General features: G+C 46.0%; 1 protein-coding gene across 1 annotated transcript; it reads right to left on the reverse strand.

Annotated features, from left to right (window-relative positions):
- On the reverse strand, window positions 1-27,346 carry LOC125714479 (tyrosine-protein phosphatase non-receptor type 14-like). Its single transcript, XM_048985134.1, has 18 exons — window positions 27,138-27,346; window positions 22,190-22,359; window positions 15,480-15,577; window positions 14,451-14,518; window positions 13,315-13,385; window positions 12,916-13,003; window positions 12,721-12,809; window positions 12,484-12,571; window positions 12,096-12,178; window positions 11,957-12,014; window positions 11,128-11,206; window positions 8,495-9,969; window positions 7,120-7,260; window positions 6,198-6,416; window positions 4,475-4,603; window positions 3,820-4,054; window positions 2,541-2,704; window positions 1-2,335 (listed from the first exon to the last, which is right to left on the reverse strand). Exons 1-18 carry the CDS (start codon window positions 27,306-27,308, stop codon window positions 2,207-2,209), a joined length of 3,555 nt encoding a protein of 1,184 aa, XP_048841091.1. The 5' UTR covers window positions 27,309-27,346; the 3' UTR covers window positions 1-2,206.

Consider the following 27,346-nt stretch of genomic DNA (forward strand, 5'->3'; position numbering starts at 1 on the left):
CCAAAACCATGGAATGCAGTGGAGAATACTGTCACGACGGAAGTGCAAACGCGTATCTAAAAAGCAGAAGCTGCTACACCAGTCTGAGTACACATACACTTTAGAATATAAAAGGCATGCATAGTTATCTTTATGGTATCAAAAAGTACCAAGTCAAAGGCATACATCATACATACAAATTATTGCATTTCCAAATAGTAATACGGCACAAGGACAAGACTCCTTGTGACTAGTTATCACATGCTTTACAAAAAGGGGGAGTCAGATGAACCACACGTGAATTTTACATCCCATAAACACTGTAGGCACTTAATATTCTCTGGAAACAGCCTCGATCCCTGCAGTTATCAGATGGCTGGCTGTCCGGTTCTACGCGATGTCCCACAAACACGGGAAAGGTGGTGGGGAGCTAACAGGGTAACATCAGCGAGTAAAAGGTCTTCAGCCATGTCTAAGGTACACATATAGGCACAGTATTTGTACCTGGAAAAAGTTCTGGATCTATGTTTTACATTGAGTAGAAGTTGTGGCTTCAAAACTTTCTTGTAGACGCCGATACTGATTACGGGGTGCAATGACTGCTCAGTCGATCAACTTCACAATATTGTGTGAATACTGCAGTATTGATAAAGATGGGAGACGGTGAAAATAAACAGAATGGTGACTATTTTTAACACCGTCTTTGAGGACTGCGTCTTTCAGGTGAGAGGTATTAGAATTTGCTCACAGCCCCCTAAAGTTAAGCACGCTTACTTGTGGATCCGTAAAGTACTTCTCAGTAGGCGCGCTACGCTTTAACTACATTGCCATCCCCCCCCCCCCACATAACTACACAGAAGTTGTGAAAAACAACAATGCATAGAAAACGAAGACTAAAGGTCCAACGCAGCATGGAAAAAAAGAATAATGGATATTAGTGAAGCAGCATCTGTATCTGGGGAGAGAATAAGTATGGAAAGGGGCAATTTACAGAAGATAGATAAAAACAGGCAGAGTCGGCTTTCTGACAAACGCGAGAGATTTTTTTGTCGCTGCTAATTTAGAGAAACAGCATTTCAAAAAAAAATAAAAAATCAGATGACTAAATTTCCAAGAGAAATTTTAGATAATATACAATGAATTTAAAATAGCTTCGGAGAATTGAGAAAATAAGACGCAGGTGAACAAGAAATGAAGATTAAAAAATGTAGGTGACACACTTTGCAGCTACGTCTAACACATTGTTTTCCGGAAATGCGTCTGACGTAGTTATTGGCGATGATGTAGGCTGTGCAGCTTTACGTGTTACTTACTCAGCCATGTCTCAGCACGAATCTTGGTTCCTTTTGGAAATGTCAACATTCAAATTTACAGGCAAACAGTACAAAGCAAAACAACAGGAGGATTCAATGTGAAGAAAAATAAATTAAAGTAATAAAATAGAATATAAAAAATTAAATATTGAAATGTCTTGACAATGTATCTTACAATTATCTATCAAAGTACAGTTTCAGGAAAGTGCAGCACTAGAGAAACCGCTTAAGTCACCGCCAGTGTATAAACGTATAACTGCTGATGTCCACCAAAAGGGTCGGGCTGCTCGTCACTTTTCATGGCCAAATGTAACTGCGCTGGTGCTTCTTAAAATGGTTTTACATCCAAAATCTTTTATGACATGAACACAAAGAAAAAACAAACAATGAATGCCAACAAATCCCTAGCTGCATAAGAACGGATCCTTATTTGTTACACGGCCTTTTCCACATCATTCCCTACTAACAGCCTATTAATATCAACAGGATTAAACGATGTTATGGTTAATTTTTGCAGCACCTACATCTGTGAAATTCTAAGCAGACATTTTAATATTAAAATATATATACTGCTATCCTTTTTCCACACATTACTCAACTTATCATAAAATCTTACCTATTTTTTATTGAATAAACTGTTTAATTTTTCCCCCCAAAAGAGTAACTTTGTGGTCCACAAGAACAAATACAACACAGACCCATGTGAATGACAGAAAAGTAGCTACTGAAAGAGGCACCGGACATTAAACATCGGGTAGCATCCTGCATCAGGCATAAAGAATAATGTTAAAAACGAAAAAAAAAAAATAATTAAATACAATAAAAGCAGTAGGTGAGATACACACAATACTTTCTTTAAAATTCCGTGCTGAACAGCCTGCTTCACGGACCCACAGGTAGCTGTGGAAACACTCTCAGATGAGTCGGGAGTTCTTGAGAAACTGAATGAGGACCTGGTAGACAAACTTGTACTGTGAGATGGTCTGGACCATGAGCATACGCTGCTGCCGGAGCCGGCCCAGCATCCCTGGGATATCCACCTTCTGTGGGGGAGAAGCCTACATTATTGTGTGTCCAGTGCTGCTTGTAGCCTGCAGTCTCATGTGGGACAGCAGGGGGTGCTGTGGGGCTGTGCAGCCCCAACTCTGACCCTAATCTCACTCCGACCTATGTATATATTAGGGGTGTAGGGGTCCAATATGTGGTCATATTTGTACAGAGAGTTAATAAAAGGGTGATTATATTTACCTGGTTGTGTTCCACACAGCTGATCATGAGCTCGGTCAGGAGGACCACGCCGGTACGGCCCACCCCAGCGCTGCAGTGGACCACAATGGGGGGGTTGAGGCTCCGCGACGTGTCCAGCATGCTGTTGGTGTGTCGACGCACTGACTGGATCTCCTCCAGATACGCTGAGCGTGGCAGCAAGCGCAGACACAGTGTTGGCAAGTGCATACAACAAGATGGAGGCTTAAAGGATTGTAAACCTCTCCATCCCCGACCCTACGGCACCCAATACTGAGCAGGACAGATAACAATGCTATTAATAATAATATAGTGCCAGGTTCGAATCCAGTGCTTGGCAGAGTGCTGCCATCATTGGCCCCTTCAACGAGGGCCTTACGAGACCCTGCCTGCCCCCCCTCTCTGACCATAATCTCACTCCCACCTATGTATATATTAGGGGTGTAGCGGTACACAAAAATCATGGTTCGGTACATACTTTGGTTTTGAAGTTACGGTTCGGTACATCTTTCAGTACAGTGGAGGAAAAACAAACAAAACAAACGACTTTTTTTCTTTATTAAATGGTGGTTTACCGAAGTATGACTGTCTTACTTAAATAAAAAGTCTATCAGTACTGTTGCAACCTACTAATATGGGCTTTGAGACAATGTACTGTGAAAATGTACTACACAGATAAAATTGACTTGAATTCATAAAAAAACTAAAATGGACTTAAAGGTAAATCAAAATAATCATTCTCTCAAGTAAATAAAAATAAATATCCATTATGGTGCATATTTAGAAAATGATCTGCACCTGATCTGTGCCGTTTTCACATCGGCAGCTTTCAGCTTCATGTCAGAACTGTGCAACACAAATACCGTCTCAAAAAATACAAAGCATAACGAAATAAATATCCACTAAGGTGCAGCATTAAGAAAAATAGCCGTGCAGCACCTGGCCAGGCTTCAGCCGGCCCTTTCCGAACGGGAAACACAGAAATGCACAAACACAGACAGGTTGAGGATTTGCTGCATTCGTTTGGGATGCATGCATACCGAACCGAAAAACCCATGTGGAAAATTTCAGTACGATTACGTGTACCGTTACACTCCTAATATATTTTATATTTATCTGCGTATCTCATCATGAGTAAGAAGGGATATTTCAAAAACTGTCTGCCAGCAGGGATGGGTACAGTATCACTATTCCATTGTTATATAGTGGGAGGTGCATTCTGGGTACTTTGCAGTTTCTAGACATCAGGTCATGGGTGTGTCTACAGTGTTGAAGGACTCACAGAGGAATCCCTGCACATATTCGGGGCAGCCCTGCTCCGGCCAGTCCGTGTACTGCAGGTGCCAGACCGTCCTCTCCTGGCCCGACAGCAGGTGCTTGACCTTGAGTCCCGTGGTGGCGTAACAGCCCGAGTCCGTCCGGAACTTGGTCGTCACCTTGAACTTGCCGTGGGTGGCCGAGTTGTGCTTGGATCCCAGCTTAGGCCAATAGCGGTGGCTCTTACAGCGACCCCCCTCCTGCCAGGACAGACGAGAAGCCGACGGCTCGACACTCCAAACACACACAGCCAGGAGAACAGGGCTGTGAAAGGGCCTCACGCACAAAAGGGCAGGGGAAGCGGCTAAAATGCGGCCGAAATCCCACCAGAGCTTAAAAAAACGTGATTAAACATCACCTAAAATTAGCATCTTCCAAACTGCATGTTCATTTCTGTATTAGAAATTTCACGTGTGTGAATATATGTATGGGTGTGTATATATGCATGTAAATATGTGTGCATATATATCTCTATATGAATGTGTGTGTGTGTGTATATATTATATATAAAGCATTTAATTGAGTGAAATGGGACAGCAGTGTTTTTTCTTGCTCGTCCCTCTCTTTGGGGGTGGGGGGTCAGGGTACTGAAAATAGTTCCTTGAAAAAGTCTTACATACCTCCTCAGCTGTAACCATGGCGATGACATTAACACCCTGCTCCCAGACCATCTGCCAGAAGTCTTGGCATGTGTTCGGCAGTGGCCCCTGGGTGGCGATGTAGTGCCACTCCTCCCCACTGATCATCACCTGATCGCAGGCAAGCAAGGTGAGCGTGTGAGTGCGCGCGCGCGCACACACACACACACACACACACACGCACACACACACACGCACACGCACACACGCACACGCACACGCACACGCACACACGCACGTAGAAATGATCCAAGCAAGGGGACAAGCACGGACATGACACAGACCCAGACAAAACAACAAAACCCAACATTAGTTTCTGCATATCTCCATCAGCAAGAAACTATTACACACGCTTGCTCATCTGCCTGGTATAAAGCCCAGTGTGTTGAAATGTGATGGGCACAGAGGCGGCCTCCAGAAAACATCGAGTAAGCATGATTACATCATGCTGGAGGAGCTGATTCTTAAGGTGCTGAAAATACCACATTTTATTTAAAACTTCACTGTATGATCAAAATAGCTTGTACACTGTTCTGGATCAATAAGTAAACTTTTGAAAATCAAATTATATTTCAATAATAATACATAACGGTCATATTAATATGTTGTATTACAACAGAATATAATGCACAAATTAGCCAGAAGGGGGTGCTATTGCTTTTTTGGAAATAAAATAATATCCACACAACTCTTGATTCTTTCACACATTTTCACTTCATTATTCACAGCCATGTACACAGTCTATGTTCTTGTTTAATATGTGGCCATTCAGACCAGGAGTCCTCCTAATTGGTATGACAGCTTTAGCACCCAATGCTGCAGTTTAAATATAACAAGACTGTCATCCAATCAGAACTATTCATTTTATTACATCATAATAACTTGTATTTCCAAATATTTTGCTTTTCTGGCCCTATGCTTGTCACTACGACGTTGAGTTTTGTGTGTTTATTAACAGAAGGTCAGTAGACTCTCTTCCTGCCCTAGTGAGTCACTGCCACTTTAACAACCCTGTTGAAATTCACTGCAGATAGGTGATTGTGCAAAACTTCTTAAAATAAAGTGCCCCATGACAGCTAAAACGGACATCAGCCAGAACAAACAATTTGTGTCGAAATGTGGAAATAAGAGGTTTACTTGTGATCCTTGCAAATTTTCTGTGATTCAGCACTTAAAAGGCCAGGAATTCAGTAAAGAGCAAAAATTAACATGCTTTGTTAAAGCAACAGGCTGCATAAACTAATTATGTAATTTATTGTCAGTAGAAAAACTACAACAAATCAATAAAGAAAAGTCCACCAAACTCCAGTGCGGAGTCTGCTGAAGCAAATTGTCTTATTCGAAAAAAGTGCTAAGTTGGGAATCGCTATCACACCTTTGAAAAGGCTAATTCGTGCATGAGTGTTTCCTCAGTGGCTAGCAGAGAATCGGACTCAGACTCTTAACTATTCCATGCCCAGGGGCTTTCCAGGATTGAACAGAAAGGTGCGTAATGAAAAACACCGAACTGTGCAAACACAGTGGGATATGATGTTGTTTGGCAGTGCTGTCATGAACATCCATGGAAAACAGTATGTTTCATGTAAATACCAAAAAATACCAATACTGTTAAAAGAAACATTCGGGTTTCATTTTAAGAGCAATTTTTTTGACACAAAGCATTATGGGTACATGCTATTTGGCCATGCCCACCCCATGGACCCACCTTGATGTGCGAAGCGTTGATATAGCCTGTGTTGTTCTCTTTGGTGGGTACCAGCTCCACCCGGTTCTCCTCATAAGGGACCACGTCCCGAAAGCGGTTACGCTCCACATTCTCGGGCAGCATGGCTGTGGTGACCGCGCACTCCGCCTTCTTCTTGGGGATCTGCTCATACTCCGTGAAAACCCGTTCCTCCTGGACCTTCCGCTCCAGGACCTTACACTATGGTGAGCCAGGGAGACGTGTGGGGAGCAAAGTGGTATCTCAGGGTGAACAGGTCACTTCAGGAGTACCTCTTAAGACTGAAAACCCCAGTGGCACTCACAGTTAGTACCAACAAGCCTGCCCTCCTCATTTTTCATGGAAAGTCCTATTTCATTTTACCAAAGGTTCAATACTCATGAGAAGAAAAACATGCTTAATTCTGTCCACGTGGACAGACATGCTTTTTATAAAATTTTAATTAAACTATAACAACCATAACAATGACTATTACAATAATAATAACAACAATAATAATAATAATTCCTGCAAGGTGGAAGCAAAAAGTTGGACTATCTGGCAGGAAACTCAGAAAGAGCAAAAACGTGGACCAGCTGTGGGTCTGGATTGGGAAACGCTGCCCTAGAGGAATCCCATTCAGGAACTAACCAAGGACAATCTCGCATAGCTAGAAGCAGACCCTGTCTAACACTGCAGCCTTTTGCAGGAGCTCTTGAGAAAGAATAAATCTTTTAGTGCAGTGTTTTCCAACCCAGTCCTCGGGGACCCAGAAATGGTCCATAATTTTGCTCTCTCCCAGCTCCCAGTAGCAAAAAGGTGGACTGTCTGTAGGTCCTTGAGAACCAGATTGGGAAACACAGTTTTAGTGAATTCCTTCTGTGATGTGAAACCCGCCCTACACCCATTCCCTCTGGGTTCTTACCAACTCATCTGTGGATGATTTAGAGAGGTCCTCAGGCTGGTTCTCTGGTACAGGCATTCGGGCCACATAAAGCCCATTGAGAGCTGCCATCATGAGAGGCCTCTTCAAAGAGTCCGCTGACATCTTCTGCTTCTCCAGTGTCTTGAGGAGAGAGGACAAGTCTGCTGTCATTGCCATGTCCAAAGAGACAGGATTACTGCTGCGGTTTCAGAGTGAGGGACGCCCACAGGGGCTTGCCCCCGGCAGTGTTCATGGACATTTTCCTGACAAGCAATGCCTTCTCCATGCTCGTTAAAACCTGACCCTTGGGTTCTCTCACTGCAGCCACGAACCCTGCCCTACTTACCAAGGGAGGCTTGGGATTAGAGGGACTAATCGGCTAATTTTAAGAGGCCTTTCCGCTGTCTGCCAGAAAACAGCATGGCTCACAGTTGAGTTGAATGAGGTGCGGATGAGCATGGTGACTGTGCCGCTCAAGAATGCAAAAGGTATTGCGTCGTTCTCAAGAACTCCAGGCGGAATTTTCACTTCAGAAAGGCTCAGTGCCTTTTTAAAATACGCTTCACTCCCCTTCGCTCTGATAGGCCATCGTGGGTACGAGTATTCCACTTCACGTAAAAGAATACCACCCTCATTAACCGGGAGAGAAAGCTAAATTGGCTCAATTAGTATGATAATTAGTTAAATCGAGTGTATAAGCACTCCAGTAGAATGAAATTCCGTGCATGTAAGTCTGCGGGGATACCCAAAAATGTGAGATGAGAATTACATGACAAAAACTGCAGATTTAAGAGACCTAATTATAACTCTCACAAGATGAAAAGCTTCAATTTTCATTTCACTGAAAATACAATTAATTAAAATTCCAAGTGGATTACTATTAACTAAAAAATATATTTTTGGAGAGGAACCAAGAATTGATGCATATTCGCATGGACATATACTATTTGATCCAATTCCTAAACAAAAATTTTAACGGTATGATACTGCAGACAGCCCATATGATCACTCAGTCTCTCTTCTGTACTTCATTCCACTCCACTACCCCCTCCAAAACCAACGGCTCCCATTCATGCTCAGAAATGCGAAACTCACAAAACACCCAGCATAATCGGCAGCTTTAATGGGAATTAGCGCTAATCGCATAAGACCTAAAACGTTACTGCATGTGCGGAATCCCAAGATTAATGACAATCGGGGAAGAATGTGGAAAATGTGGGGAGTAGCCCTTAAAGGAGGGTCACTCCGCTTATACGTCAGGGCCAACAAATCTTTAAGGTGTCCCATGTGTTGGAAGACAACAGAATGAGGAAATTTTACGGGATGAGGAACGGGAGGAGGAACATAGCTACAAAAGACAAGGTGAGAGGCCTACCCGGAGCCTAATTTCACTCTCCACGATGCTGTCTTCAAGGGAAAACATTTCAGACACCGGTCTCTCCTTGACTGGCTCTTTCCTGACTCGCTCCTTCACGCTGGTCAGGTCTGGTTCAGAGATGGACGGCCCCAGCACGGACCCATTGAGGCCAGCAGGCTCAGTGCGTGTTAGCGTGCCTGACTGACTCTGGCTGTCCTCCTCCTCCTCCTCGGGCGCCGGCCCACATTCGTGGCCCCGCTCAGGCCGGATGACACTGTTGCTCACACTCTTCCGGGGCCCGGGGTATTCAGGGGGCGGCTTATTGGGCATCTTGGCCAGGGCGGCCTGCAGCTGGACGCTGATGTCCTCGTTGAGCGCCGGGATCTGGACATCTAGGTCGGGGGACTCTTCCTCTTCCTCCTCCTCCTCATCCTCTTCACTCTCGCTACTGTGGATCAGCATTGTGGCATTGGAAAGAGTCTTCTTGTGCTGGTAGGGGGCTGCCGCAGGGGCTTCGGCAGGTTTCTGAGCAGGCATCTCCGGGGGCTCCCTTAAGGTGTTCCTGCGGGGCAATGGTGCGTTGAGGGTCTTCATAGCCATGGCTTCCATACCACGTACCATGCTGCTGATCACCTCCAGGCTGGGCCGCTTGTTGAGGGCCGAGTGGTGCTTGGCGGCCGTCAGTGGCTCACTGACCTCCTGCAGGGATTGGTGCACCACTGCCGAGCTGTCTGGCTTGAACGTCTTCACCGACAGCTGCACTTTGCGAGTGACCAGCTCTGGACTGCTGCCCCCCATGCACCGGTGGCGATGGCTGGCCAGGTCAGGGGTGCTGGTGGCAGGCCGGAAACTGGGGTAGGGCGGCGGAGGCCGGGAGAGGTGGTTCTTCAGCATATGGGTGGTGCTGTATCCCTGCATGCCCTGCTGCTTGGTGTTGGCCAACTCAGGGGTGCTAACCGTGTGGGAGATGGCACTGCCCGGAGGTTGGCAGGGAGCTGGGCCACAACCAGGGCTGATGTGGGCAGAGGGTGCGATCGGCCTGCTGTAGCTCACGTGGGGGTTGTAGGGGCCATGGTACTGGGTCCGCTCCCTCATCTCGGGTTGGCTGTATACCAGGGCCTCTGGCTGGCGGTAGGCGAAGGCGTTGCTGATGTTGAGGTTGCGCAAGGACTGGCTGTGGCAGTCGGGGGGAACCATATGTCTCTTCCTCATGACGGCCTCGTACTCAGGGGTGGGCCGATAGGAGGGAGCGATGATGGCGCTGTGGCGGTGGCTAGGGATGTAGTCGGGCCGCATGACATCGCTCCCCGGGATGCTCAGGTTGGAGGACATAGGAGAGGCCTGGATGAAGTTCTGCGAGTGGTTCAGCGAGTTCATGCTGGACGTGCTATACACGCTGCCGTTGGGCACCGAGCCGTTGCGGAAGAAGTCAGCCGTACAACGGTCCAGGCTCGTCTCTGACTTGTAATACAAGTCGTCATGAAAAATACTGTCTGTGGAGACAGAAGAGGGGGGAAAAAAAGTCACCTGAGATCCGTATGACGACTTGTCAAGACGACTTGGTTTGCTTTGAGCCATTTTTTGAACAGAGAACAACATCTAGTGGGGTCAGAAAATACGGCAAATGGCTCATGAAGCTTCATTTGGCCATCGCTATGTACTACTAACACATTGTTTTTTGTAGCTCACAAACAAAAAAAAATAATTAAACGAGCAAACAAAAACATAAATGATAGCATCCTCCAGATAAGAGCAAGAAAATGGGAAATGAAAAGCAAAATGAATAAAAGCCTTAGAGAATGTTATCCCTTTTGAAGATATGCAATGCAGGAAACCTAATACCATGATCCTAACTATGTTAAGACTTCCAATACACATTTACTGTGGCATGCTTGATATATCCATGCATATTTTATAATCATTTATCCAGAGCTGGGTAACGGTGAACCTATAGCTGATACCAAGGATACCCTGGATGACATGCAACCATCACTTCATAGGTAATTTAGAGATAGCAATTAGCAAGTCAGTGTTCCCCAACCCGATTCTCAGGGACCCCCAGACAGTCCATGATTTTGCAAATATGTGGACTGCCTGACAGGAAGCTGGGAGGGAGCAAAAACATGGGACTGCCTGACAGGAAGCTGGGAGGGAGCAAAAACATGGGACTGCCTGACAGGAAGCTGGGAGGGAGCAAAAACATGGGACTGCCTGACAGGAAGCTGGGAGGGAGCAAAAACATGGACTGCCTGACAGGAAGCTGGGAGGGAGCAAAAACAGGGGACTGCCTGACAGGAAGCTGGGAGCGAGCAAAAACATGGACTATGTGGAGTTCCCTAAGGACTGGGTTGGGAAACACTGCTCTAAGTCCATGACTTTGGACTGCAGGAGGAAACTGCAGTTGACAGATGAAACCAGGAAGATCACTCTACATGCGCAACAGAGGTGGGAATTGCACCCCCACACCTGGTATGAGTGCATCAGGGACTGTCTGACCTTGCCTTCTTAAAAGATCTGTGTCGCTTTGCATAAAGGGATCACATAAATCAGTGTAATGTACTGATCACCATGCCACCCAGATCTGATACAATTAAATGGATTTCTATACACGCAGTACAAGGCAGGCAGGCATAAGGCGAGCCCAGACATACCTTGGGAACTCTGGGTGTCCTGGTATGGCTCGCCATACTTGGAATGCATGGTCTGAAGGATACAGGATCGAGGTCTTGGCTGGTGGGGAGCAAAAGTACAGAATGGGTGACCGGTGACCACCAATACCACGCGAGATGCAGAGCTTGACATCCGACACTACATTCGCTAAGGCGTTCCAGAAACCTGACATTTCACAGGAGGTGGACTTTTGTGGATGGATGGGTGTTGCTTCACAAAGCAGGTGAGCACAGGAGGGGGCCAAAGAGTCAGACGCAGTAGAGAAGCATGCTACACACGGTTAAATGGGTTAAACACGCACACACTGTACTACAAGCTAGATTATGGGAAAACAAGGGCCCACAGTACTTAGTACAGTTACTGTATAAATAACTGGACTTCATTTAGTATCATTGTTCAGAAAGTGGATGGGAAAAAGAAAATAAGAAATCCGTGCCTCCATTGTGATCCCGGAAACGGAGCCCAACACAGGGACTGACTGGGAGGCGGCCTTGGAGCACATAGAGTGTATGATTCATGCTCATAGACCTATGAATAGTTAACCTCGACCAGCCCCTACCACCCACAATTCAATGGGTTTTGTTCTTTTCATAGTTATAAATGGCATTTTTGTTCGACGTCCCATACAGTCCTACAATCTGAAATATGGCCCCACAGCCGATTCAAAAGAAACTGGAGCCCCTGCCCTTTTCACGAGGTCGGTGTGAGTATGAAGCCTAAAGCTGAGGATCCGGCATGGACTGTCTGGTAGGAGGGGTCAGTGGGAGGTAGGAGAAGCGTATTTTGGGGAGGGTGCGTGACAGGACCTACCAGAGAGGAGCCGGCCCACGTCGGGCGCCGCCGGATGGGCACTGGGGAGCGAGCAGGCCTGCAGAGACACCAGCACCAAGCTTAATGACAGACAGCCCACGCTGGGCAATGGAGAGAAACGCTTTAAAAACTAACTCACTCTGTGCAGATTTTGTTCTGCTTGTAGAATTTATGTCTGGCAGTGAACAGCCTTGAAATATACTTGGCCATTTCCATGTCTTCCTGAAGGACAGAGGGACAAAAAAAACAGCAGTTAATCTAGTTGTTTAAGAACAAGGATAAACCGTATGATCTTCATTCCTCCAGTTCAGTCCCATGAAATATAACATTCAGACATGTTCTAATGACGGAAATGTGTGTAAAAGACTGTTTATACAATTTGCTTTGCCCAGATCCTTTTTCCCTGTCGCATAGTATGACCAGTGGAAGATCAAGAGCACATGCTTTCATCTGTCATTCCCTGCATTATCCAGCGAGGTAACCTTGGCTTCAGACGTAGCTTTGCTATCTGAAGACACAATACTCACTGTGTGGAACATGATGGTGTCATCTCTGCTGGTTATCTCCACGGTGATGGCGGACTTGTTGTGCGCAATGTTGCCGATGTCCTTCCATCTGCCGTTCAGAGAGGGCGCTATCTCAGTTAATCACCATTCCATGAAGGGACATCACCCACCCCTCACCACCACTATTCCCACCTCCATCTTGACATGAGGCATGTAGCATTCAGAATGCAAGAAAATGGTGGAGGCCCAGCCCCATACCTGTGGAGCATAATCGATCTTCCATTCCTGTGCTTTACGAAGACCCCAATGAAGGAGACGCCGATGTAAATGTCATTGGTGTAGTTGTCCTGTGGAAAGAAAGGGCAAGCGGAAGGAAGTGAGGAATGGGGGGTTGGAGGCCCGGTCATGCACAAGGCGTCGCATCCTGGCAACGAAAAGCGGGCAGATGTATACCTTGGCAGCAAAACTTTCCTGACCAAACCCATCCAGCTTCTCCACTTCTTTAATGTACAGCAGCTCCGCTTCAGCAGGCTGCATTCCACTGGGGAGCGACACACACACACACACACACACACACACACACACACACACACAACAGGAAGCCATTAACAGTCAGAATGACCTCATCCCGCCCGACTTCGAATTGGGTCGGGGAACCAGTGACCCCAGAAAACCCAGTGATCACAGATTTGGACGACGACAGACATGTGGTTAGACGGACACCCAAGTCTTAAATAAAAGTCACAGACAACATTATTTATGACGTCAACCCCAAGGGGTCCAGCGTTTCTCGGAAACACCCCGAGTTCTTGCTAGGTGGGAAACCAGGAGATGAAATCGGTTAGAACCTACCAATGACTCTTGTGTTCCTCTGCGACTTTCTGGGTCCACTCTTCCAGCACCTCCTCCACGTGAGGCCAGTTCTGCAGATCATGGAAATAAAACAGAATGAGCAGATGGATCACCTTGGCTGCCCCAAGCTCACTGCAAACTGCACTGGAATGTAAATGGTCTTTGAAGGAGCGTGTGGAGCATAAACAATACAGTCATTGTGTGATTTCTGATGCTGGCAGGTCTGCACAGCACCAGGCGAAATATGCACATTCATTATATTGCATGGAGACATAGATAAATACTACAAACTACAATTACCAGACCAGCCTCAAAATGATGCAGCAATGATAGCAACTTAAAAATGCATAAACAATTCCAGGAAACTCTACAACATAAGCCGTTGCCTCTCGTGTACCTTCACCAACTCCCAGTAAGTTAGAGATACACTTTGAAAACTTCACATAGAAAGACTTCTGAAAGGTCCAACCGTTGCTTACTGCACAGAAGTGATTAACGTGTGAAGCCAAGGACTCACTTGGAGACTACATGATGCTGGCCATGAGTAACTACTCGAAAAAATACAACAAAGCTTTTAACCCCTTGGAACACCCCGCTGGTCAACAGAAAGGAAACGTCCATCAGCCTGAACATTAAACCTACTGAGTCAGACTAGCATAGCCTAGCTAATCAAATAGGTTAGAGGAGGAAGATAGACAGTTCTATTAAACTGGCCCTCTCTGATAGTGTCATGAAGGAATGCATCAGCTCTGTAGGGATTCGTTCCCCCACCCAGAGACTTTGCATACCTGGGACAGTTTGGATTAAACTATCACCAAATTCCAGGTACTCCTCTTAGCCATTCAGTCATGTCTAGCATGCTTCTCTACTGTGTCTGACTCCTTGGGTCCCTGCTCTGCTCGCCTGCTTTGTGAAGCATCACCCACGCCCACCAACACCTGCCGATCACCTTTATTACAACCCCAGCTGGTTTGGCACACTTGGTACTGGAACTTTTGGTACAGGTATTCAACTGGAAGTCAATGGAATAGCAAAAGCACCAAAGGTACCATACTTGGTGTGGTGGAGAAGTGCCCTAAGGTTGCTCGTCATCAAAGAACCAGGTGTGGAAGCTTGCAGTAAATGACATAGCTCACCACGGGGAACAGCACATATTCCCTGAGGAAGTCCTGGCTCTGGAACTGGGTATAGTCTCCGAAGTCAGCTGCATGAGGGAAAACAGAGACAATGTGACTCAGCATGTTTCCACGACAACATAGCGGCGAATGGTACGCAAGTACCCGCTGACACCAAACAGCCACACATGCCAAAGATGGGGAGAATTGGAATTCACACTGTTCCCTAAATGGAGATACCCTCAACATCAAGACAGTTAATACTCGCAGATATAATCAGAGCTTGGCATGATTGATATGCAAGTGCGCATTCACCTTTAAAAAAGTTATATGGGTGGCAATCGCTTATTGTAACAGCGTGAATGCGTACATACTTTATGTGCGTTTGTGCCGACATGACGAAATTATCATGCATTTTAACATTTATACGCTAATTCATACTTCATTTGCAGTATAGAGGTTAAAATACACGGTCATTTCTTGCCATATCGGCGCAAATGTGACCCATCACCACGAAATGAGTCTTAAGTCACACTGGTAGAAATACACCCAGACGACTCATTTTGAGGTGTTGGGTCACAAATGCACATAAGCTTGGACACTACGGTTTCAGTTTACGTCAATTTTTTTACATAACAGTGAAGAAACAACTAACATACACGATGCAAGAGATCACATTAAAATTTACCTGATGATTTGACCCAGAACGTTAACCCAAATAACCAAACAGCTGCATATTTTCCTAAAGATCTTCAGGAAACATATATTGCTCAAGGCTTGGGCCAGCATTGTTTGCGCTACCACTGTGGTAACCCTGGAATTCAGGACAATGTTCCCAAAACCCTAAATTCATACATTTGAAAATGGAATTTAGGTTATAGATATATATAGATAGTTTTAAAAATGTTTATTATATTGGAAAGGTTGTAATGTTTTACTGAAGTTGCATTTCTAAATGTCACTCTGTTTCTCTGACTTTTTCTGACTGTCCAGTTGGACACGAACGGAAGTCAGGAGCAGCAGCGAGCCGGGAGCAGAGAGCCTCCTCACCCTGCACTGCCAGGCCAGCCAGCCGGACGCCCTGCTCCACAGAGCACTGCAGCCGGCCGTCCAGCACCTCCTTCTTCACCTGAAGGTAATACTGATACCTGCATGGAGAAATCGGAGGTGGGGGGAGGGAGACAAGACACATGAATCTGACTGCTGGGACTGATGCCAAGCTTCAGGGCACAATACATATTAACACTTTCTGGTGCTTTGTGGGTGAGTTCAGCAAGTGGGATTACCTTGGTACTGTGTGTGTGTGTGTGTGTGTGTGTGTGTGTGTGTGTGTGTGTGTGTCATATTAATATAACGCGCGCACACACACACAAAACACTACCGAAGAGGTGCTGCCAGCACGACTTTCAAAAAAATTATTTAAAAACTGTGTTGCCCTGTCTGTCATTGTTAGCTTTGCAGTCAGCCCTGCTGGATGAAATCTGTGATTAGAGCGTGCTTTGGATGAATACAATTTCAACAGGGGATAATTCTAAGAGAGACCCAAAAGTGTTTCAACCAAAATAGGTAGTATTTACAGCTACACTGGCTAATGTTCCTGTGATCCTGAGATACCTACACTTTATGTTTTCTTCCAGGAAAGACATCATGATTGGAAGAGAGAGAGAGAGAAAAAAAAGTGTTTTAGGGGCTGTCAAAAGCCTGGGGGCCAGAATATACAAACTGTGGACATGAAACAGCCTTTCCTGGAGGATTTGCACATTCTGGAGATTCTGCCAGGTCTGTGAGACAGAACTCCTCAGCACAGGAATGACAATCTGGGAAAAAATGCTGCCTCCATAATGGTGATCTTATAGAAGTCTTTATCATCATCTTCAGGTATATGATGCAGGAGTCACATGATGCGATGGAGTTTAGAATTTGTTGGCCGTAGTGCAAGAAACGGTAAGAATTAGAATGAAAATATGCAGCCGTTTAAACAAAGAAAACGCACACCCCTTGAATTGAAACAATAATTCTGTCCTTTGACGCATGCAATCTAAAACACACATGGATTAATGATATATTACCGAGAGTCTATATTCTTATGACACCGCAATGGAAAAGCGTTATCTGTGGAACGGGGTGAGGAGGCCGGCATAATGGATGTCGACGGGCGAAGCTTTCGATCAAAGAGGATGTGGATTCATACCTCAGCTGGAGTGCAGCTGTCGCAACACTGAACAAACAGAGGAGAGCTGCTGAACCCAACCCCTGCAGACCATGCATGCCGTGTAACACTAATGTTAATGTTAAGCCCTGGGAAATATTTTCAACAAAAACTGTTTGTTTTACAAGATGAAACTGCCCATTCCTCTCAGGTGGTACAAATATATCTGCAACGATAAACATTATTGTTCAGGAAAATTCTTGTCCCACTTCAGGCGAACACAAACGGGCACTTTTTTAAAAATCTGATAACGTGAAAATTTTTCCACTTTGTCTTTTTGTACTTCTTAAATCCTCTGACTCCTCTGAGGAGGCTACACCCTCACCCCCCCCTTTTTAATTTTTTTTTTATCTCTAGCGGAAACCTTGCACATCCATGTGCATTGACCATGCATGTGCAAGAGAACTGATTAGATATTTCCAGTAGGTGGCAGCACCGAATTTCGCAGATCAGTAGTCAACAACGAAAGAGTAGAGGAAGAACAGCTGTTGTTGCTGCTGTTGGTGAGCAGCTAAAATACTATGGTTTGCCTTATTCCCATAATACTACCCAAGCCATGACTAGTAACTTTAAAATTGTTCATAAAAGTGTACCCGTTTCACTACACTGTTTGTATTTGTGTTTGTTGCAATTCATCTGCCCTCTGCTGGTCTGGTGGAGTATCACCGCTGTATGCATGCGCCGACCACGGCCAAATGCAGTATGAACACGAGCTGCCGCGCGGAAGACACCAGGCGATTCGCAGTGTGCCTCAGCGCGTTTAACCTCCAAAGTGCAGTTCGTCTGGGTACTGCCCTGGCCTGCTTGAAGAGGTGCACCTGGACATAGTGCCCTCAGGGTCGATACACATCCAGTGTGATGGCTGTGTCGGAGTATGGAGCACAGACATGACGTCAAAGATACTATGGACACACGCATGCGCACATGTACACTGTACATGAACTGGACCCAAAATGAATGGAGCAGGTAGGCTGCACAGATCAGGTAGACACACACATTTAACAAACATGGCGGCAAAAGGCATCACTTTGGTCTACTGCAGAGGTGGGGCGTTCGCTGTAAATTTCACCTTACAAGAATATCCAGGAACAACTGGATGCAGCAGACAAAATCTCATATCTGGTAAAATACGGGACTGTCTTCTTATACGTGCCACGCCGTTAAATGAAAATCGCTGTGTTGCGTATTCGATCAATCTAAGAAGGCCACGTGTCTCATCACACTCAAAATAACGTCAAATAAGCCACAAAATAAAGATGCTAAAGAACTCCATTGTGTTGCATTTTCTTCAACACAAAAGCCACATGAAGACAGAAGCGTGCTTGGGCCCAGAACATTAAGTGCAATGTGAGTGCAGACCAGCAGGGGAGTGGGAAGGGGGACGGTCGCCCTCGGACTCGGTACAGGGCACCCGGGTGGAGTGCGAGTACGTCCTCATTCCAATGGTCCGGCGTCCTCTGAAGGCGGCTGTACCCTCACACACGACAGTCCTGTAGGCCACACTCGTACTCTGCAGCCCGGACGACTCAGGAGGCTATAATCTTACCCTGCCCACTTTTAGAAAGCTGTTATTACCTTCTGAAGAAGCTGTTTTGAGGAGCAATCTCACTGCGTTGGTAACCCTTTAATTACTGAACCAGAGTGAATACCACTGCTGGTTTAAAAAAAAAAATACAGAACGCAGTAGGAGTCAGCTGGAGTGAAGAGGTGGGGTCACATGCATGTAGCAACATCCAATCAGCTTCTACCAAGTCATCACCCATTCTTATGCATGGTTTGATTACTCAGGGATAAATTCAGACAAACAAAATTTGTTTATGCCACTATATCAAATTAAGAAAAGACAAGAATGTCTTCAGTAACGTTTCTAACCCCTGATCCCCGATTTAAACACAATATAATCCGACATTAAGACATTGTGGCTTCCTTGATCCACAGACTGCCAAGGCCCAGCTGGCATGCAAAGTTCAACATTTCTGTACTGCTCGCCTGTTAAATCATTCACGTCTTCAATTTCATCTGTAGGTGTGACACACTTTCTAAGACTTCTTTCGATGTTTGCTAGAAAGAAAAGAAACTGAAGCTAGAGCAAGCTAACGATAAGCGAGTGGCTAACATGGCTGGGATTTGCCTGCCATAGTACGGCTTATTTCATCCCACGCAGAAAACAAAGGCAGGCTCTCTTCATCCTCTGCACTACAGCCAGAACAAAAGACAAGTCAGAATGGCACATTTTATACATTTTTGTACTAGAATTTCTTTCAAGTGAATCCAGATACAACATCACAAAAAAAGAACAAGGAAAATGGCTTGCAGGTATGGATAAGTTCAGTGCAACATCGTTCACCATGACATTAAATTTATTCTTTATGGATTAAATTAAATAAATTGCTCCACCACTATACAGCAAGTTTGGACAAATTGGGAAATGACAACAACGACAGCAAAAACAACTCGAGAACCTTTGACCTCGTTTCACCTTCATATTAATCAATTGACTGAGTCAAAGCATGGAAATGTTATTGAAGATTTATTACAAAACCTCGCAAAAGTCCTGCTCTCTACAGGAATGGGCAAAGCTCCAGTTCGGGATGATAAATCAGGAATGGTATTTCATGAAGAATTTCACAACCTTCCTGATGGATTTCCGTAGGCAGGTAAGAAACTAGATTCTAACTCAATAAAGGCACTGAAATTATTTGCATATTTTTTTTTGTTTTGAAAAATGAAGATTAAAAAAAAAAAAAAACACTGTAAATGGCTTAATTGGTATTCACTGGGACAAACATGCCAGCGTAACTGAGCCAAGCATTTTGCGGCGTTAAACTTTGTGGCTTTTGTTCGCCAACCTCTCCTGCAGGAACTTGTTTGCCGGTTTAAGTGATGAAAGGCTACTAATCACTGCATTTCAGTGAGTCAGTGAGGTTTTTTTCCTCCCTGTGTGAGGGGCTGTTAAATTCAGGTAGAATCCGGTATGAAACCACAGCAGAACTGTGGTGGAAGGACTGCAAGATTGAGTGATGGGTGGATGGATGGAGAAAGGGAAGTTGTTTTTCTCTTTCCAAATATCAAACAGCACAGATAGGTGCGTCTGAGAAATCAGCTGTACAAAGGGATGTCCAGGTTCCTGAGGGCTGAGGCCACTGGGGAGCAGAAGAAATTCAGGATTTAACCTTCCTTTGACCTCTCCATTCTGCCATCAGCAGATACTTCTTTTCACTGCGGTACCCCTTTCAGTGCCAAGTATCAACGGCCAAACTCCAGACACTACCGGTCAAACTAGCCAGCAGGCTTCCAGTGCTGAGATTTCATGTGCATTAACTCTCCCCAGGAAGTACCTCACAGGAAGGACACCAGAGTACTTTGACTCGTGTGTGATGTTAACAGGTATTAAACAGGCCCAATATCAGAACAAACGGCTCGACAATTTCAGTAGTCGTCCCTCGCCACTTCTCACTTCGACTTTCACGGCTTCACACTCTTGCGGTTTTTTGTATATTCATTAAAAAGTTGATGAGGACAGTAAAAATGATACATCGCTAAGCACTGGAAGCATCTTTGCTCTTCGTAATTAAATGTACAATAATTATAATATGATATTTGTAATGTCTAATGTGTCTTATTTTCTCTTATTTTGTCTAATATATTAGGTAATACGAGTGTAATTGTCATGACCTGCCTGTAGGATCCTCTTCTGTGCCACGCCCCCTTATTAACCACGTGTGCAGCCCCGATCGTTACCAGCTGTTTCCTGTCAGTTTGATTCCTCCGGTGTATTTAAGTCACGTCAAAGTCTGTAACCCCAGGTCTGTCATTGACGTTTTGATGTTGCATGTTCCTGTGTCCTGCATTTGGCGTGATTCCAAATAAACCCTTCGATCCTGATTCCTCGTCTCCCCGTTCCTGCTTCTGTGTCCAGCAATCATAACAGTAATGGTGACTAAAGGGTGTTATTTCATGTCTAATAATGTTAAAAACCGTATTTAAAAGGTCGCAAACAGGTTTTCTATGCTCTACGAAAATATTCGATTTATAAATGAATCTTACTTCATGGAAATTCACTTACCGCGGTAGTCTGGAACTGATTAACCGCGATAAACAAGCGCTGACTGTATTGGCATTGTAGATCATACCTGATCAATGATACTACAAAACTCACACACTCCCTCTCACGCCACTGCTCTCCAAGCCTTAAAAGTTCAGATGCAGCAGTCCAACAGCATGCGAGAACCTTCAATGGACAAGCAGTTGGCTCTAGCAGGCCACCCCAGTTCTCCAGGGTGCATAAATGAGCCGCCCTTCTACAGTCCGTAAAAACGCCAATATTCACGCTAAAAACCGGGCAGCAACTGGGATCCTATACAATAGTCAGATATCTTCCAGAGAGTCCCCAAAAATCTCTGCCCATCCCCGTTATGCTGACGATGGAGATGAACATCCCCCCCAAGCCTCCTCACCACCTCCTTTACCGTCGGCCTGTTGCATCTTGTTGAGAGGCGGAGAGGATAGATTTTACTACCGAGTGCAATTTCACGACAGTCGGCGAGAAGCATTTGCCCCCGGGCCAGGCTGTGCGACACAAGGAAAGCGACGCAGGCCCATTATTCAGAGATCTGACCTCAGCGCACCGCATATAGAGAATTCAGTCCTCAGAAACATGCAGGGGAGCATTTTAAGGAGTGGTACCTGATTTACTGAAACAGACCTTCAAAAAACCTCAGGACTATTATGAGCCACGTGCCCCAAACTATGGGTAACTTGAGACAATTGAGTGTTTAAGCTTAATATGGTTCTTGGTCATGTGTCACTTTAATGACTCTGTGATCAAAGCAGGAACACTGACCCTAAATAAACCACTATAGCAATAAGATATACTTCCTAAGTAAGACTTCCTGGGCCTCTTGGGCATCACTGACCATCGGATCATGGTTTATGTTCCTTAAATGGTTTGCCGGTTACAGTCAGTGACATCATGATGTTGTAGGTTTTCAATGACTGTGTATATAAGGAAAAGACGACAGAAACCTGTATGGTCCTGAAGCAGATTAAACTAATTAAACACACTGCTTAACATGGATGATATAACACAAAAGATTTACTACTTGTGGTTTCTGACATTAAATATCTCTGGAGCGTGATGGGCAGTTGGGCACAGAAATTTAGTTTTTTTTTTTGTGGGTGTGTGTGTGGGTCGGTAATTACCACCCCTTAACACTTTCTTGCAGCAGTAAAGGAGAAAGTACTGCTACGGTTTGTTTCAAGCTTCCGTTGACCCCTTAATACAGTGTTTCCCAACGCAGTCCTTGTGAAACCCCGGACAGTTACCATTTTTGCTCCCTCCGAACTCCCAGCCAATCAGGAACACTGAATACCTGGTACAGGGGGTGCTGGGAGCTGAGAGGAAGGAAAAACGTGGACTGTCCAGGGTTCCCCGAGAAACTGGGTTGAGAAACACTGCCTTAATGAGACCGAGAAGATGAAGCCGTCCAAACACTGCCCAGCCTTTCCCACGACCAGCCGAACCTCCCCGCTCGCCGGCGGCCCCACATACCTCGTCACCTCCTGCTCCAGGCGGGAGACGTTTGGCACGTAGAACATCACGCTGAAGAAGAGCAGCGGCTCGTTGCCGTACTTGTCCAGCTGCTTCTTCAGGGGTTTCTCCAGTTCCACCCATCGCTGGAGCTGGGACTTGCCGTGGAACCACAGGCCGAAGTAGTGAGTCTGGAGAGACCCCCAAAGACACACATCAGACAAAGGCCTGGCCCCCCCAGCTCCCTCCCCACTGGTAAGTCACCTAAAAAGGAAGCTTGTAGACAACTACGGAAAACACCAGTGAAACACAGAAAATAAATACATAAAACGCGCTAACGAAACTGAACAGATGTTATTCATGGTAAAGGATTCTTCTCCTCGCCCTTTACGCTCAAATGCACATGGACCACATTCCCCGATCGATGCTCTGCTCCTTTTCTGCGTTCACCACAATTCGTATCTTATCTTTGTGCAAACGAGAGATAGGACTCTTCTTCGTGCTGCAGTAATATGGGTCGGGGCTGGAGGGGTGCGTGTTCGGTATCAGGGGAGGGAGCACGAGCCGGAGCATTCCAAACGCCAGGGTTAGCCCCCCTGTACCCCCACCGTCATCTGACTTTTTGGCAGCCTACTTGGGGGCCTTTTGCCAAGTGTCATCGGAGTACCAAATATCACTGCGGTGGTTAAGTCCAAGCCAAAAGGCGACAGGACTGACGTGAACGGCTAGGCTGGACCAGTTGGCATTTATAAGGAGAAATAAACAAATTCCTCACCTCCTCAAGAGATTTTTAACGATGGATCACACTGTACTGTAGTCAGGGATAACCTGCTACATGGTAATAAAACATGACCAAATTACGGCTTCAGCTAACATGACTCACTTAAAATTAAAACGCAACTCTCCAAAAAGACTGTGTAAATACTGGACACATTTGTGGGGGTTAAGCAATACACATTTTATCCAGAACAACACCCAACAGCTTAAAATAGCATCACAATGAATGAACAAACAGCCAGCAATCGAGCTCCAGATTCTCTCGTCTGTTTTTTTTGTGGTAAAGGGGACAGAAACCAAGAGGAATTAAAATGTTAAAATGAGGACTACAGTCACTTTATGGTAACGGTTTCAAAAACAATTCCACAAACAATTTTTCCACTCCATTCTGAAATTTAACTTGGACACAGAGAAATCATTCATTCTCTGCGGTTTCCAAGGAAATCTATGTGTACATTTTCCTTTGAAGCGCGGTGATGAAGGCCATGCACTCTGTAGCTGCCTGTCACATCGCAGCTTGTCGCCATGAACGCCGAGGCCTTCCAGTTCAGCCAAATTTCTCACCCAAGCTGGAAAAACCCTGGCTGCCTCCACATGACCTGCGACTTCTCAGTCGAAGTGCTCATTTCTTCTAGCCGCTTCTAAGCCTCAATTGCCTAAACTAACACCCACCAGCCCGTGCTAAATCCTCCTAGCCTCCGCTAACGTCTATTAGCATTCGCTAACACTTGACAGCTCCACCTAGCCACCGCTAAAGCAGGACACAGGTGAAATGCCTCAGGTATGTCTAAGTAAAAATAACTTTGTTTTCTACCTGCTTTTGGGCACGGCTCCTGGCAGTGCCTGGGTATAGTCAGCTCAGAAAAATCTACGACCATGACGCAAGACCGTCGCTCCAAATCTAGCAATGGACTGAGTCGTTTCACCACAGGCATGAGAGACATGCGGGATATGGATCACAACAGCCTGCGCTTCCAGGTACTGCTGCTGGCAACCTACAAGACCGAGATGGTTTTCTACCACAGACTGCAAAACACTCACTAGTCTGAGGCATACTTTGACAGAAGCGATTACATGTGGCACTTTTTTAAAAAAATATAAAACACCCCCTCGAAAAAAAGTGTTAACAGCAGGAACAGAAGCAGCTGCCTCTCGCTTACAGACGGGCTGGGTAAATTGCACGAGCCACGCAGGGTCCATTAGCCAGAACCGGCACTACTTCTTAAAGAGAAACGGGATGATTCAGTCCGGCATCTCACCCCCAAATGCCACAACAGCACTGAGCTCGCTGGCTGCTCGTAATTTTTTGAAAAAGAAGACCGCACCTAATTTAAGTAAAAAAAACTAAATTATTGGTGGGGGAGGGGGGGGCAAAAAAAATAAGATAAGCAACATATTGTCTAAAGAGGTAGAAAAATTACAGGGGATGATGAGTGAATACATACAGTGTTCAAACGAGCAACACAAATGACCCAGTGACCAGACAATAAACGTGGATCTGTGTGGAACTTCTGGCTCCAGACGGAACAGCGATTATTACACAGCGCTGCCCAAGGCGGGCTGTGTATCTCACGACAGCCCCGACGACCCTGCATATCAGGGCGCTGCTACATTTCACAACACAGTCCTACAGCCTTCACTGAAGTAAGGAGCGGGTCACATGGCACCTCCGGCTAGAGGAGGAGGCGGAGGGGAGGGACGGCACTCCATAGCACCCAAAGCTCTCCACGCACTGCCGATAAAAATAAACCTCTTGTTTTCTTGTGGTTCTTTGACTACTCCCTCTAATTCACCACTGGGAGAGTTTAAGCGAAAATAGTCGCAAGGATAGCAGCCTACGTATTCATTAAACCAAACGAATTACATCGCACCGTAGCCACCATGCCCGTGTTACGCGAAATTCTGTGACCATCAAATTCTGTGACTCTAGAGGCGCTGCCGCATCACGTGCTCTTGGGAACGTTCACGTGCACGAGCCCTCGCCTTATGTAGCACAATAACTTTTCAGGGCATTTGCATTTATCAGCAATTGCGTTTTTCATTTTGTGACCTAATTTGCATTTTTTCTGTTGTCAGAACCACATGTTGTCACAAAACCAACATTCGCAAAATATATAGAAGATTACACGAGTTGGGATGTCTGAGCTCCAGAGTGCGTAGCCAGTGCGGAATTCTTCGGCTTTCACATATCTCTTCTGGTCTCCTGGGGTCAGAAGCCAGGGGTCAGAGCTACCCAGCATCTCTGGAGTATTTCAGGCTGCTACGGGCCTCGCTCAGGATGGGATTCAAACAGGCAACATTCCGTTTGCAGGTACTGAAACCCACACAACGCCGTGTGCAAAATGGGTCGGATATGCAAACTTCCCATATGCAGAGCTGGGAGCAGGGATCGAGCACTCAGCACCGGGTGTGTGAGGTCACCATCCTGCCCCCTGCTGGTTGTGGACAGGCATGCCCATGAGGCAGGGCGGAGATGTTGAGCCAGGCTGCTCAAGGGTGTACAGAATCACACCAGACGCTCTCTGTCCCTCCCCGCAAACACAGGTACATCCATTCAGGGCATGAACACCTGTTACACTCATCTCTGACAATTCTGATGCATTACAAGACAAGCACTAAGCACCCCTCAACCCCTCTCTCACAGCTTGCCTCCTTTGACCTCACCCAGTAACCCCAGGTTCTGTAGCCCTCAGAAAGGTCCCCCAGGGCCCTAGCATCAAACGTTTAGGACCTAATTAAGGAAACTCCCAACCCCCCCTTTTCACACAGCAAAGCTAGCTTTGATCTCAGCTCCTTAGAACAGCCTCCAGTAAACCAAAGGGCCCTTTAACATGCTCTTTTATGACAGCTGTAAAATAAAAGTTAATAAATTCAACACGGGAGTAATGAGAATACCACCCATTCAGGCTGAATGACGCAAGCTGCTTCGGGATGGCTGCAGCTATGGTGTGGTCAGGGCTCTGGTTTGTTTGCACAAGAACAGCCAACACCACCGTGCACCCTACACTTCGCTAAATCGCTGGAGAACCAAACAAGCTGCGACACATTATTGAAAAACTGGCAATAGTTCATATACACTCCCTCGCTCTCCAAGGGAAGTCTACTCAAGAACCAACACGTCACCATGTTTTACCTGCAGGGGAATTTTTTAAGGAGCACAATGCTGCGGATACCGTGTTTGGAGCCTACATGCCTCATCACAGCCTGAACACGGGGGGAGGGGGACACCGAAGGACTTCAAAAGCAAGACCTCTGTTGAAGGTGAAGTTGGGAGAGTTTGCAACTGAAACCCTGTGGCATTTCTCTAAGACAACCACAAGATGGGGGTCGAAGTGATTCAATGGAGAGCTCAGATCTTCAGTGTCCATTGACTTCTGTGATTTCTGCGATATGTTTGCATAGAATCAAGCACATTGTCCTTTTATCAAGCTCAAAGTTATACTGTATGGCGTAATTAAGAACATAACCATGAGATCTCTAGCAATATGCATCAGTAGCAGAATGGGTGGCTGTACAGATGAGGCTGACGACTTCCCATTTGGCACCATCATACGTTGCAATCTTTCCACAAATCCGTTCGGCTAGAGCACCGTTTGTCAAACCAGTCTTTGGGGACCCGCAAAAGGTCCACGTTTTTGCTCCCTTCCAACTCCCAGGGAATTGGGAGGGGAGCAAAAACGTGGACCACCTGGGGGTCCCCAAGGATTGGTTTGAGAAAAACTGGTCTATAGCTGCCTTGGTCAACTGCCAGCGAAATGACTGTAAAAGATCAAAACATCAGGAAGCAAGATCAGTTTGAAGTGGCAGGTGACACAAACTCATAGAAAAGGACCTGATCAGCCAACATGAAAGGAGCAAACGTCACCAGAAGTCCCAACGTCTAATGGAAAGCTTTTCCTAAAGGTCAGAGGCTGTCGCAGCAACGAAGGGCCGACCGACTGCATATTCAAACCCTTGGTTTCTTAATGAGATGTTGAACTGGCTGCTGTCTTCAAACTTTCACCATGGGGAAAAATCCGAGATATCCTAGATTCGACGACAAAGACCTCGATGTTCAGCGATAGGATCAGGGTGCTGTGTTCATGTAGAATGACTGGGATGGGACAGCGACAGATCTCTCTCTGACTGGCTGTCGCCGACACACACACACACACACACACACACACACACACACACACACACAGGCCCCTACCTCTCGAAGCTCGAGTCTTTGGGCCACAGCCTCCAGACACTCCTGTCCTGTGCTCTCCACGGACAGCGTGCACTCAATAACGTTGTTGTCCAGGAGACGGATCCGCGTCACAAAGCAGTTCTTGCTCAGCACGTAGCGACGGTGCCTTCCGAGCCTGATTCTGAAAGGCATGGCTGGCGAGTGGGGGCGGGGCTGGCAGGTGGGGGCGG

Source organism: Brienomyrus brachyistius, chromosome 19 (assembly GCF_023856365.1).
Source record: "Brienomyrus brachyistius isolate T26 chromosome 19, BBRACH_0.4, whole genome shotgun sequence".
Taxonomy (NCBI): domain Eukaryota; kingdom Metazoa; phylum Chordata; class Actinopteri; order Osteoglossiformes; family Mormyridae; genus Brienomyrus; species Brienomyrus brachyistius.